At 46.6% G+C, this 14,955-nt stretch overlaps 1 protein-coding gene across 1 annotated transcript in view; it reads left to right on the top strand.

Moving 5' to 3' along the window:
* Positions 1 to 5,183: 5,183 nt before the first annotated feature.
* AHCYL2 (adenosylhomocysteinase like 2) overlaps positions 5,184 to 14,955 on the top strand; it is an 89,742-nt gene continuing 79,970 nt past the window's right edge. The window contains exon 1 of the mRNA XM_070946974.1: positions 5,184 to 5,564. Within this exon, the coding sequence (XP_070803075.1) occupies positions 5,220 to 5,564 (345 nt within the window). The 5' untranslated portion in view covers positions 5,184 to 5,219. The remainder of the gene's footprint in view (positions 5,565 to 14,955) is intronic.

Below are 14,955 nucleotides of genomic sequence, written 5' to 3'. Positions count from 1 at the left end.
TGCAAAATCTAAACATTTTATCATCTGTAATAAGAAATTTCTTAGGATTTTTTTTGGAAATCTTGGGATAACTTTGGAAATCTTGGCACAATCTTTTGGCTGGATTGAAACCCCGCTAAACTCATCCGGGGTGCCCATAAACATCTGTTGGCCAGGTGATATTTCTACTTTTATACACAGGTATTCCTCGACTTAGCAACAGTTCATTTAGTGACCGAAGTTACAGCGGCACTAAAAAAAGTGACTTGGGATCATTTTTTACACTTAAAAAGTAGGGAGGCAGAGCCCGTCGTTAAGTGTGAGGATCAGTTTTGAGTCACTTTTTTTTTTTTTGTTAACTTCAAGCGGTTGCTCAATAAATCCTTGTATGTTGAGCACTATCTGTGCCACATTTATATGTTTTGTTTTTGCAAAATAAAATGTGTCCCCAAGACTTAGAAGAAAACTCCTGGTTGGGATTCACCGTTTTTGTGTCTCTTTGAAGTTTGGGTTAATCCAATTGGTTTTTGTTTCAAAAAAATACAATAAAAATAAGAATTTCACTAACTTGGAATTCAGCTGGTTAAGTCTTGGTGTGAACAGTTTTTTCCTTACCTAAACTTGTTTATTTGTACCCTATGACTATCATTAAGTGTTGTACCTTATGATTCTTGACGAAGGTATTTTCTTTTATGTATACTGAGAGGGGGAGGGCCTTCTCTGTGGGGCTCCCACCCTCTGGAATCAGCTGCCCCCAGAGATAAGGAGAATCCAAGACCTCCGTGCCTTCCGCTGTTCCCTTAAAACTTTCCTTTTCCAACAAGCCGGGCTGGCCTAACAATGCCTTTTAAATGATTTTAAATTTGTATGTTTCTTAAATTTTTGGCCAAATTGAGATATTTCTTTTTAATTTGTCCTTAATGTTTATATTATGTGTTTTTATCTGGCTGTACACTGCCCTGAGTTCCCAGGAAGAAGGGCGGTATACAAATTCGAAGTAAAGTAAAGTAAAGTAAAGTAAAGTAAAATAAAATAAAATAAAATAAAATAAAATAAAATAAAATAAAATAAAATAAAATAAAATAAAATAAAATAAAATAAAATAAAATAAAATAATAAAATAAAATAAAATAAAATAAAATAAAATAAAATAAATATGCAGCAAAGACAAATTCCTTGTGTGTCTAATCACACTTGGCCAATAAAAAATTCTATTCTATTCTATTCTCAGGAGGGTTAAAACTGATTTAACCCAAAATCTTAATTGAACCCAACTCCAAAATCTTTTAACTGAATTAAACGGGCAGCGGGCTGCCACAGAAATAAAAGATTGCAAGATGTTAAAAGTGGGAAAAAATATTAACTAAATTTGTGCCAGGAGGTGGCAATAGAGAGCAGGATTTGAATTGCGCCTTTCGCTTTCCCAGGCAAAACTCTTCCCCCAAAAGCTTATACAGGTAGTCCTCAACTTACAATGTTTCATTTAGTGACCGTTTAAAGTTAAAACTGCATTAAAAATGTGATTTACGACCGTTCTTCAGAGTTATGGCCTTTGCAGCATCCCCATGATCATGGGATCAAAATTCAGATGCTTTGGCAACTGGTTCATACTTATGACCGTTGCTGTATCACGTGATCCTCTTTTGTGACCTCCTGACCAGCAGAGTCAGTGGGGCAGCCAGATTCACTTTAACAACTGGGTTACTAACTTAACGAATTGCAGTGATTCGCTTAACGCCTGTGGCAAGAAAAGTCGTAAAAGGGGGCAAAACTCACTTGGCAAATGTCTCGCTTTACAGCATGAATTTTGGGCTCAATGGTGTTTGTAAATTGTGGATTACCTCTGGTACAATTGTGGTCGCAAGTTAGTTACACGCTTGTTAAGTGAACCTGGCTTCCCCCATTGATTTTGCTTCTCAGAAGGTTGCAAAAGGGGATTACGTGGCCCCCAGGGACACTGCCACCGTCATAAATACGAGTCAGTTTCCAAGCGTCTGGATTTTCATCACGTGACCATGGGGATATACAGCCACGGTCGTAAATGCGAAAATCGGTCCCAAGTCACTTTTTTTCAATGCCGTTGTAACTTCGGTCACTAAATGAGCTGTTGTAAATCGAGAACTCCCTGTGTATAAAAGTAGAAATATCATCCGGAGCAGAGAAACTGACCCACAGATGTTTATGGGCAGCCCGGATGAGTTTTAGTGGAATTTAAATCCAGCCAAAAGATTTTAAGTGTGAACAATAGTAATAAACCATGTTTTTTTCAGTGCCGTGGTAACTGTTGTAAGTCGAGGACTACCTGTACTTAGGCCCCGGTTAGGCAAAAGGACGAGAATTCTCTAAATCTGGCTTGCCTTGGATCTCTGCATGATTGCTGTCCTTGTAATGCTGCTCTTTAAAAAAATCTGGATCGATGTCCCTGTCCGCGTTGGCATGGCTGAACCCTCAGCAGAGATTGAAGCTCTGTTGGATGGGATGGCGTGGGGGAATCATCCGGACAAATGTTCCCGGTGGAATCTGCGCACAACCACTTTCCGTGCCACGGAACAAATCACGAGGTTTCCAAGTTTTGTTTCTCGGCGAGAGCCTGGGACGTTTGTTTTCATCTGAATCAAAATCCTGCCTTAAGAATTAATACTTGGTGGAAATGTGCCAGGATGTGGGCACCGTATGGCAGGAAGCCATAGGCCTCTTTTAGCTGGGGTGTCCCTCTTTGCCTGTGCGTGTGTACCAGTGGTGAAATGCTACTGGTTCGGTCCAGTTCGACTGAACCTGTAGTAAAAAGTGCTACTGGTTCCCCAAACCAGTAGTAAAAAAACAAAACAAAAACCCCATTGTGATAGGTTTTTTTGTGTTCTTAGCACTCCGAGTCCCGTTTGACCAGTGGACAGTACCCCCACAACTGATTTAATCAATAAATTCCATGGCACCAGTACCCATCCCTATACAGAATCCTAGCGGGGATCGTGGGAATTGCCCTTGGTTTAGAACATGTGCAGAGTGCATTTTCAACACTCCCGGGGAGTGACAAATTACATGCTGTGATGATTGTGTCTTGTAACCTTCCTGCTAAGCCTTGCTGAAAAAGAACGGGAGGTTCAGTAAAAGGACAAGTTTTTTAACTGCTGGAAAGAATTAAATTAATTTTTGGGGTAAAGGACAGGACATCCGCCTTGTGCTTTGCTCCCGAAATCACAGGTAAAGAAAGATAAGTCGTATCTTTATCTCCCTCTCTCTGCCAGAACTGTCATTTGTTCTTTGTTTTCATTCCTTTTGCTCCCGGTGCTCCTGTATTATTTTTAATCCTCTTACAGGAGGAGGTTTTATAAGGCTGTTCAATGTCAGCATGGATTAGAATGGTTAAGGAAATAAATACATAATTTCATTGACCACAGGGTGAGTGCTGGGAAAACTGGAGGCTTGTTAGACTTTCAAATTGTTTTATATCTTGCAAAAAAGAAAAGAAAAAGCCGTATCTATCCTATGTCCCCCCCCCCCATTCCTTCCAAATGCTTTTCACACGCTTGGTTCTGTCTGTCTGTGTCTGTCTATCATCTATCATTTGTCTGCCTGCCGGCCTGCCTATCAGATCTATCTATCTATCTATCTATCTATCTATCTATCTATCTATCTATCTATCTATCATCTATCTATCTATCTATCTATCTATCACCTATCTATCTATCATATTATCTATCATCTATATCCATCCAGATCTGTCTGTCTGTCTGTCTGTCTGTCTGTCTATCTATCTATCTATCTATCTATCTATCTATCTATCTATCTATCTATCTATCATCTATCTATCTATCTATCTATCATCTATCTATCTATCATATTATCTATCATCTATCTATCATCTATCTATCTATCTATCATCTATCTATCTATCTATCATATTATCTATCATCTATATCCATCCAGATCTATCTGTCTGTCTATCTATCTATCTATCTCTATCATTTATATCTATCGTCTATCTCTATATTTGTCTCTGTCTGTCTGTCTATCTAACATCTATCTATCCATCCATCCATCATCATATCCATCCATCTATCCATCCATTCATCATTGTATCTATCCATCCATCTATCCATCTATCATTGTATCCATCCATCATCGTATCTATTCATCTATCATCATATCCAAAAAGAAGGAAGGAGAAGGAATGAAGGCAAATGAGGAGGAGGAGGGGAGGAAGAGGAGGAAGAATTATTACAGGAGAAGAAAAGGAGGAGGGAGGGAGGGGAAGAGGTTGTAAGTCGAGGATTAAAAGTGGAGAAGGATGGGGAGGCGGAGGAAGAGGAAGAAAAAGAGGAGGAAAGGGAGAAGGAAAAAAGGAAGGAAGGAAGGAGAAGGAATGAAGGCAGAGGAGGAGAAGAGGATTACGGAAGAGGAGGGAGGGAGGGGGAAGAGGTTGTAAATCGAGGACTACAAGTGGAAGCGAATGGGGGGAAGGTGGAGGAAGAGGACGAAAAAAGGAGAGGGAGAAGAAGAGAAGGAAAGAAGGAAGGAGAAGGAATGAAGGCAGAGGAGGAGGAGAGGAAGAGGAGGAAGAAGAATTATAGGAGAAGAAGAGGAGGGAGGGGAAGAGGTTGTAAGTCGAGGACTACAAGTGGAAGAGGATGGTGGGGGAGGAAGAGAAAGAGGAAGAAAGAAAGAAAAAGAAGAGGAGGAGGAGAGGGGAAAGAAGGGAAAAAAAGAAGATATGATGATGTCGATGGCCCTCAAACTTGCACGGCCCGCAAGGGAAAAAACGATGGGTCCTGTAGTCCTGGGTGGATGATGGTTCATGCAGTCCTTCTGAAAACTCCCAACGCGTGCTTTGCCATGGGAAACTGGAGCCTTCAAGCCCCTCCCATCCCCCTCCAAACGCCCAATTGAGTTTCGAGCCACGCCGCGGTCGCTCCTGGGAATTGCAGTCCCGCCGCTCCGGAAGAGCCCTTCAAAGCCCTGCCGCCACGAGCCGTCGAACTGCAGCTCCCGAGAGCCTCCGCGCGCGGGGGACGGGCGGGGGCGCCGCTGCGTCGTCGTCCTCCTTCACCTCCTCCTCCTGCCCCCCTCCCACCCGGGGGCGCGCAAAGCCTGCCGGGAGCGGCAGTCTCCCAAAGGCTGCCGCGCCGCTCTTTCCAACCGGGCGCGGGACTCGTTTCCCGGCGTGCCCCGCGCGCGGGGGTGGGCGTGGCCAAGCCTGAGGGAAGCCGGGCGGGCGAAGCGGGCCGAGGGAGGCTGAGGGGATGATGTCGGTGCGGGTGGCGGCCCCGCCGGCCGTGGAGCTGAAGGAGCTGGCCGGGCCTCTCGACAAGCCCCCCGCCGCCTCCGTCTCCGTCTCCGCCGCCTCCGGGCCCTGCTCGCCGCCTCACGCGGAGCCCGGCCCGGCTTTGGCGGGCGAGAAAGCGGCCCCCGCGGCGCCCCCGCCCGGCTCGGCTGCGGCCAAAGCCCCTCAGGCCTCGGCCATGAAGCGCTGCGAGCCGCCGCTCCGGCTCAGCGGCCACGGGGGCGACGGGGCGGGAGGGCCGCTGGGAGAGGCGCTGGTCAGCCCCGACGGGACCGTCACGGAGGCGCCGCGCACCGTCAAGAAGGTAGGACGGACTACAAGGCCCATCGTCCCCTGCTCTCTCCCCCCCCCGGCCTGGGGGGTGGGTGGGGTGGGTTTGCGGAGGACCGGGCTGCCAGAAAGGCTCCCCTATTTCTCCTGCCCGTGGGGGTGGATGATGGGAGTTGTAGTCCCCGGGAGGGGAGTGGGGAGGGTGCTCTCTGCGACTTTGGGGGGGGTGTCTTTCAAGCCCGAGGGGCTCGGGGGGGGGGAAATTGGGGAGGGGTCTCTTGCCCTTTGTAGCCTGGGGGGGTGGGGTGGGGGGGTCTTTCAAGCCTGGGGGGGATTGGGGGGGTCTTGCCCTATGCAGCCTGACGGAGGGGGGGCATCGAGGGTCTATGGAATTTGGGGGGGGGAAGAGATGGGGGGTGTCTTGCCCTTTATAGACTTGGGGAGGGGGTGGAGGGTCTTTCAAGCCCGAGGGGCTCGGGGGGGGGAGATTGGGGGGGTCTTGCCCTTTGTAGCCGTGGGGGTGGGGTGGAGGGGAGGGGAGAGCCTGGGGGGAGATTGGGGGGGTCTTGCCCTATGCAGCCTGACGGAGGGAGGGCATCGAGGGTCTATGGAGTTTGAGGGGGGAAGAGATGGGGGGGAGGGTTTGCCCTTTGTAGACTTGGGGAGGGGGTGGAGGGTCTTTGCACTTGGGAGAGATCTGGGGAGGGGGCTCTTGCCCTTTGTAGCCTGGGGGGGGACATCGAGGGTCTTCCTATGTAGTCTTGGGGGCCTTTGCTGCCTGGGGAGAGATCCGGGGTCTTGCCTTTATGACTTGGGGAGGGAGTGGAGGGTCTTTGCAGTTGGGAGAGATCTGGGGAGGGGGCTCTTGCCCTTTGTAGCCTGGGGGGGGACATCGAGGGTCTTCCTTTGGAGTCTTGGGGGGGTGTTTGGGGGTCTTTGCTGCCTGGAGGGGTCATGGGGGGGTGTCTTGCCTTCTGCAGCCTTGTGGGAGAGGGTCGAGGGTCTTTGCAGCCTGCGGGGGAGATCCACGTCTTGCCCTTTGTAGCCTGTGGTGGTGGAGGGTCTGGGGGCTGATCGGGGATCTTGCCCTCTGCAACTTTGGGGAGGGGAGGGGGTGGAGGGTCTTTCTTTATAGAGTCTGTAGGGTTCAGGGGGTCATTGCCACCTTGAGAGATGGTGGATGGTTTTTTTTTTTTTTTTGCAACCCGCTGTGATCAGAGCCATTGGGGGTGGGGGCTTTGAGGGTCTTCACCGACTGGAAGGAACCGGGGGTCTTGCCCTTTGCAGACTTGTGGGGTGATGGTGGTGGAGGGTCTTTGCAAAGGGGGCGATCAGAGGTCTTCTCCTTTTCAGGCTTTGGGGTGGGTGGGAGGATGGAGGGTCTTTGCAGCTTGGGGGCAGATCAGGGGTCTTGCCCTTTGTAGCCTTGAGGGGGTCAAGGGTATTTGCAGCTGGGGGGGGATTGCGGGGCAGGGGTTTATTGCCCTTTGTAGCCTGGAGGGCCATTGAGGACCTTTCTTTGGAGTCAGGGCTGTGTGTGTGTGTCGAGGGTCTTTGCAGCCCAAGTGGGGCTGTGGATCTTGCCTTCTGCAACCTTGGGGGAGGATCTGAGGGTCTTTGCAGTCTAGGGGAGATTGGGGTCCTTTGCAGCCTCGAGTGGGTGTGTGTGTGTCAGAGAGTCTTTGCAGCGGCTGTGGGTCGGGGATCTTGCCCACTACAGCTGGGAGAAGTTGTGGGTCTTGCAGCCTGCTTCCTCCTAGGAATTGGGGTGAGCAGGGCCAGAAAGGGGGCAGTTGTCCAAAGAGCCCCTATCCTGATATCAAACCTGTCTATCCCATTTCCCCCCCCCCCACTTGCTGGCCCCCTCTTGAGTCCTCATTCCTGTGACCTGAAGCCACCTCTGTCTCCTGCCAGCTGTGGTCCTTGGCACCTTCTCTGAAGGAAAAGCATCCCTGCTTGGCATTGTCCCAAGCATGCCAGCAGCCGCACTTGGCAGTGCCAGTGGGGCTTCAGTGTGCTAAGCATGGACAGGCTCCTCTTCAGAACAGTTTCTTCAGAAGCTTCCACTTGGCGTCTAAGTATTTCTTCTAGCTCAGCATGAAGAGCAATTGTATACATTAGTTTTATTCAATGTATTTGCCGCTTGTTTCATTGTGGCTCTGGGAATAAGAGAGAGAGAGCTAGCAGTTAAGGCACCAGGCTAGAAAACAGGAGACGGTGAGTTCTAGTCCCACTTTAGGCATGAAAACCAACTGGGTGACGTTGGGCCAATCCCTCCCTCTCTCAGCTTTGCTGTCCCTTAAATTACATCGTGGTTAGTCGATTCTAAGGCATGTTTTGGTGGAATCTATATTTGGGAATCCTCAAGTTTTTCTTCCCTAACATTTTCTGAGGCTCTGTACCCGTCCACTTCATTACACCCCAAGCAGACAAAAATAGAGCCCTGGGTACAACATATTTAACTCAGGAAGCCTTCAAACCATACGCAGTCCAATATTTGAAGGGCTGCCCTCCAAAAGAGGGGATCCATCTATTCTCCAAAGCACCGGAGGGCAGGAACAAGAAGCAATCGATGGAAAATAATCAAGGAGAGAAGCAACTTAGAACTAACAGTGCGAACAATGAATCAGTGGAACAGACTGCCTCCAGAAGTTGTGGGTGCTCTAACGCTGGAGGTTTTTAAGAAGAGATTGGACACTATTTCACAGTCTGAAATAGTTTAGGGTCTCCATCTTGAGCCGGGGGTTGAGCTAGAAGACCTCCAAGGTCCCTTCCAACTCTGTTATTCTGTTAAAAAGTCATCCCAACTTTATATTTTGAATACCAGCGAAAGTTTCCCAGCACCTTCTGAGCTTCCGCAGGATTCTTTCCCAGGTTAAACAGAGCGAAAGGAAAACAGGTGGAAGCCTCAGGAGGGATTTTGCTGTTGAATAACTGGAGATAAGACAATGGCTTCTCGGTCTAGGAATGTTGCTTTGCCTGATAAATAAGTGTCTTATCTTTCTTTTTTCCCCCCCTGGTTCTCAGGGTTAACAAGCTAGTCTGAGAATGACGTTTGCAACTCAAAAAGCAACAACAACTGTTTTATGATTGAAGCCCCATATACTTGGAATTTCAAGTCGACATGCGGGAACTCAAGGCTGTGAACCTTTGGGATAAGAGGAAGGGATATAATGGCTACTCAGATAAGCAGCGAAGCATTTCACACTCAAAAGAAAAGAAGTCCAATTGCCATGGCACAACTTCCAGGCAATCTCTGTTCAGTGTTTCTCAACCTTTTAAAGTGGGTCGACTTCAATTCCCAGAATTCCCCTTGGGCTAGGGAATTCTGGGAGTTGAAGTCCGCCCATCTTAAAGTCATCAAAGTTGAGAAACACTGATCTATGTAAAAGAATAGAATAGAATAAAACAGAATAGAATAAGGGATGGGATAGGTTAGAATAAGGAATAGAATAGAATAAGGAATAGAATAGAAAAAAATAGAATATTGTTTATTGTCTTAAGTGTGATTAGACACACAAGGTCATAGCCATTACTGTTATCATCCTGGCAAATCCAAGGAAGATATTTACATCCAGTCATTCTTAATATACTTCTAATAGGTTGGATTCACACAATGGTGGACCCTTAAATCTGGGTTCACACAACCCAGTTGCTGTGACTGGTTTCCCCTAACCCCGAATCACAGTCTACTCTGGCCATTGAATGTGGCACATTGTGTCGGAATATGAGCAATGTTCCCCTCCGAGCTTTGGGAAACGAATCAGGTTTGGTTTCCAAGTAAACCACCTCCCATCCTAGCACCGTTTCATTCAAACGCGGCCTTGACGCCGTAGCTGGTTGGAGGTGAGTCATGCATGACTGGGTGTACCTGCAATGAGTTGTTACAGAGCTGCAGAAGGCTACAACGGGTAGTCTGTAAGACTTCCTGTAAGATTTGTGATTGCAGTTGAGCCCCAAATTTCTCTGGCTGAGCAAGACAGTTGTTAAGTGAGCTTTGCCCCATTTTACGACCTTTCTTGTCCCCGTTGTTAAGAGAATAACTGCATTTTTAAGTTAGGAACCTGGTTGTTAAGCGAATCCGGCTTCCCCATTGACTTGGCTGGTCAGAAGGTCGCAAAAGGGGATCATGTGACCCCGGGGACTCTGCAACCATCGTAAATACGAGTCAGTTGCCAAACATCTGGATTTTGATCACGTGACTCACAGGGAGTAGTCACCTTTTCCATTGCTGTTGTAACCTTGAGCGGCCACTAAATGAATCTTACTGGAGCAGTAAGATTTACGACTGCTGTCGAGCCCAACGTTTCTGTGGCTAAGCAAGACAGCTGTTAAATGAGTTGTGTCCTGTTTTACGACCTTTCTTGTCCCCGTTGTTAAGCGAATCGCTGCAGTCGTTCAGTTAGTAACGGTTACTAACCGAATCTGGCTTCCCCTTTGGCTTTGCCCTGAGTCCGTCGTAAATACGAGTCTGTAGCCAAGCATCAGAATTTTAATCACATCACCCTGGTCGTAAGTGCGAAAACCGGTCATAAGCCACTTTTCTCAGTGCCGTTGTGACTTTGAACGGTCTCTAAACGAATAGTTGAAGATGGCCTGTATTGAGGAAGTTCACAGATACAGTCTCTACTTTGAGAGGGTTTTGGGGGTAAATAAGGGCAGTTTGAGGGGCAGGTGTCAAGATGTCATGAAAAGAGCTTGTGGTCTTGCAAAAACCCCGGTCAGTTCTACCCCTTCTTTTTCCCCTTTTTTTGGGTTCGAGGTGGGGGTAGGAGGTCTCTCTGAAGCAACGTGCTTCCATTGAGCCCCTCCCTCAAAAGACCAAAATTGTGGTTTTGGCAGTGGTGGGATTCAAAGAATTTAACAACTGGTTCTCTGCCCTAATGACCAGCTGGGTAGGTGTGGTTCGGTGATCATGTGACCATGTGGGTGTGGCCAACTCAATGTCACTGACGTTGATGGGCACTTCACCTTACTGTTACAATGTAATAAGGGTTAAACCAAAGAGGCAGTTTCTGTAAGCAGGGCAATAAAGATTAGGCTAGAAACACCAGCAGAATGTTTCCTTCCTGCCTTCCTTACAGGATTAGCCCCGTAAAGTGGAAAAAAGCAAAATAAGATTTCTTCCAACAACCGGTTCTCCGAACTGCTTAGAAAGTTAACAATCGGTTCTCCCGAATAGGTGCGAACCGGCTGAATCCCACTACTGGGTTTTGGGGAAATCACAGGCTTGTCATTCTTGGTAGAAACCTCTCAAATTGCTAGGTAATTTCCCGCGGGCAGCTCTCTTTTAGGGTGACTCCACATGCCATAGAAATGGCACGGGAAGAGAACCCTATTTCTGGAGAAAATTAAATACCCAATGACTTGAGTCTTTCTGAGGATTGAAGGCAGCCAGTTATATTTGGGAAGTCCACGTGGGCCCATTGCTGCCATGGGGAAATATCGGACGTGGTTGGCTGAGCATGATGGGAGCTGTGGGACTAATAGAGTTGGGGTCCTGGGTGCCCTCCGAGCTTCTTGCAGATGTCTCACTATCCAACTAGGTGAGGGAGAGGGAGTAACTTTATCGTCACTTTGAATGTACCCTAATCGCCATACATTAAAATGAAATTTTGTTCTCTCAAAGAGTCACCACCTCCAACATACACTATATAAACATGACAAAAATAAATCAACAAACACAAAATTATTTATATACCCCACATATATTATATGACACAGAGAAACAGCACAGTCTAGTTCAGATGTATCCATGCACATGGCCAAAAAACCCACAAAAAAAAAAAAGAATCTCGCGAGTTTACCAGACGGATGGCCTAGGGAACAAAGCTGTTGCAGAATCTGGAAGTGTTACTGTGGACCGTGGATCGCAGAAGGATAGAACATTTTGAGAAGAACTTGTCCCCAATCTTTGGCAGCTGTATAAAAACCGTTGATAAAAACCGAATAAAATGTCCGAGAGAGAGAGAGAGAGAGAGAGAGAGAGAGAGAGAGAGAGAGAGAGAGAGAGAGAAGGAAAACTTCACGGAAGATATAACCAAGGTTTGTGCTGATTGAAATAACCAGCATCACAAATATTCCAGTATTCAGTTTAGTTTACTTCATTAAATAAGGCAGGGGTCTCCAAACTTGGCAACATTTAAGACTTGGGGACTTCAACTCCCAGAATTCCCCAGCCAGCATCTGAAGTTTTAAAAGTTGCCAAATTTAGGGACCCCTGGAATATTCCATTGAGCTGAGCTACCCTTGGGGATTATTTTGCCCCACGTTATCTATAGCAAAAATCATTTGGCACGGGGTCATCCCATAACAATACAAGTTAACATTTTGGCATATCCTCTTAATTTATAAACCCCAGTTGAATGATGTGTTTATAGAAGGAATAAATATTAATCTTTGCGGGGTGTTGCACAGTTCCTGGCTATCAAACGCCTGTCAAACTTACCGGGATAAAGATTGATGCGGCACTGCGGTTTAGAATTAAAATGTAGATCCGCTCTGCTGCTTAAAAAGCACTACTTGGGACTGAACGTCGAAAGATGCAGAAGGCTTTTTATTGAAATCGTTATTTCACTCACTGCAAATGGTGTTGCCTGGGTCTGGTTGCTGAGGAACAGAAAACTTGTCCTAATAAACCCGAAGCTAAAAAAAAAAAAAGATCTGCTTAAGATGATATTGCAAATGGTGTGATTCAGAACCTGGGGCTGAAAAGCCAGGCATTTGCGTCTCTGCGCATCTTGTGATCAGAATGGAAAACCAGTGGATTCCATTTCCCGCTGCCAGCTTAAACATGCTAACATAAAATAAATTATTGGTGGGGGGGAAAAAAACCTTAGAATTGGTTATATTATGGTGTGGAGTCCTGAGACTTCCAGAACTTAACTGGACACGAATCTTTAATCAATCGGAAGGAACTCCGACCTAGATTACAACATTCAAACTTGGCAACTTTAAGATGGGTGGACTTCAACTGCCAGAATTCCCTAGCCAGCATCTTAAAGTTGTCCTACAACATTCCCCGGTCTTCAGTTTCACAGCAGTAGAAAGATTAGCTTTTCTATACCTTGCATCTGTTCAGGCTTGGAAAATAAAATAGAATATATAGAATTGATTGGCCAAGTGTGATTGGACACACAAGAAATTTGTACATACAAGCAACAAAGTGAATTAAATCAATTTTGGCTATCCAAGGTTCTCTGCTGCTGGTGTGTTGCTTATTTTTTTCGTTGCGTGTCAGAAGTGACCTGAACCGTTAACCTCTGCTGGAAAATATAAATGCAGAAATTATATGTGTGATGAATGTTTGCCTTTGGACAAACTCTTTGGACACCCTGGAATGAATTGGTGAGGTCAAATATGGGTGTCACTCAAAATCCTGCCTGTTACTTGATCTCAGATATATATATAAATGCTTTGGAGGTTAAAGGCTCTTGAACCCACTGCCCTTGTGGGTGTGCTTGCCGCAGTTAAATGGTTGAGCGTCTGCCATCAAGTATTTGCAGAGAATACAGGTGGTCCTTGACTTATGACCACAGTTGAGCCCAAAGAGGGGGTCAGCCTCTTCTCCAAAGCACCTGAAGGCAGGAGAAGAAGCAATGGATGGAAACTAACCAAGGAGAGAAGCAACCTGGAACTAAGGAAATGAGATGAGATACAATGAGAACAATTAACCAGTGGAACAACTTGCCTTCAAAACTTGTGGTTGCTCCAACACTGGAGATTTTACAGAAGAGATTGGACAGCCATTTGTCTGAAATGGTATAGGATCTCCTGCTTGGGTTGGACTAGAAGACCTCCAAGGTCCCTTCCGGTTCTATTCTAATTCTGATTCATCTCGGGGATTGCAAAGAGGCTCAGCTAAGTAGACACAAGATTCAACCCACAAGGCCTTCTTGGGTTTTGGGCCCAGTCAGTTTAGAAGACATCCTTATTTTCAGACCCAAATGTAGCATCAGGAAACAGTTAACCTGCATTTTGGGTTTTTAATCCTGCGTTCTTGTTTGTGTTCGTTCAGACGACAACACACCGAGGTCTCTCAGTCCTGCTGCTGCTGCGCAATAAAACTGCCATTCCTGTTCTTCATTGCAAAATAGCGTCTTGTTTCTCCACTTTGGCAACTTGAAGTGATGTGAACTCCCAACTCCCAGAATTCCCCACAGCTGGCTGGGGAATTCTGGGAGTTGAAGTCCACGCCTCTTCAAGTTGCCACAGTTGAGAAACACTAAACAAATGGCAGTGTCTCTGTCTGTCTGTTTTTGTCACTCTCGTCTATCTTTCGGTCTGTCTATGTCTCTATGTCTATTTCCTTCCTTTCCTTTCCTTCCTTCCTTCCTTCCCTCCCTTCTTCCTTCCCTCTTTTCCTTCCTTCTTCCTTTGCTTATCCATTCCTTCTTCCCCCCTCCCTCCCTTCCTTCCCTCTTTTCCTTCCTTCCTTCCTTCGCTTATCCGTTCCTGCTTTCCCTTGAATATTGAATATTCATTTTGCAGGAAGGAAGTGGGCCGTTTCAGCCAGCCATCTGCCCTAATTGTATTAGGCATCATCTTCAGCTCCCTGCTGTGATTTTTAAAGGGAAACATTTCTCTCATCCTGTTACTTTGAGGAGATCTAAATGGTCCAGAGCTAGATCCAGGGGAGAAGCCAGCAAAAGAATTCAGTGGTTCTCCTTCGAAGAGGTCTGTCTGCCTTCTGGCTGTCTTGCATTTTAGGAGTTGACTCCACGTTGGCTACAAACAGGATGCCTTGGAGACAACTGGTCACAGGAGGCCCAAAGAACCCTCTCTCTCGGATAACCTGCTCCTTTTGAAGTCAGGAGGTTTTATCTAAGCTGGTGCCATCTTCATATTCCCCGCCCTTTTGATGGGCAGGCGATTGCAGAGGCCATGGGGGTTAAAATCTGATCTGTGCTTATCTCAGCTTCACACAGCTTCCCAAAAAGAGTTGAGCACCTATTTTATGTACTGGAGAATTAACCTGTGAAATTAGCACGGGGAGCCAAGCTCTGGGTAGAAATGATATTTTGACGTCTTTTTTTTTTTTAAATCTCTACATGCAGAAATAGAACCCAGCGGCTTCCCAGTCTGACGGTAATTTCTCAGTAGTTGCATCTCCTCAAGCTGGCAGGCAGGTTTCTTGACAAGCCAGGCTTGCCAGGTGCGAATCTCAGAATCTCATAAATCTAACTCTTGAAATCTCTGACCCATGTTAGTCCTCCTGCCCAAGCTGTGGGCTTTAGAAAGGGGCTATCCATCACGTCCCTGGACTTCTTGCTTGCTTGCTTTCCCTCTTTCTCTGCCTGCCTGCCTCCCTCCCTCCCTCCTTTCTTGCTTGCTTTCCCTCTTTATCTCCCTCCCTCCCTCCCTCCCTCCCTCCCTTCTTTCTTTCTTTCTTTCTTTCTTTCTTTCTTTCTTTCTTTCTTTCTTTC

Source organism: Pituophis catenifer, unplaced genomic scaffold (genome assembly GCF_029215685.1).
Source record: "Pituophis catenifer annectens isolate HBS135680 unplaced genomic scaffold, rPitCat1.0.hap2 SCAF_7, whole genome shotgun sequence".
Classification (NCBI taxonomy): domain Eukaryota; kingdom Metazoa; phylum Chordata; class Lepidosauria; order Squamata; family Colubridae; genus Pituophis; species Pituophis catenifer.
Note: the sequence above shows the minus strand (reverse complement) of the source record. Positions and strands in the feature narration are given on the sequence as shown.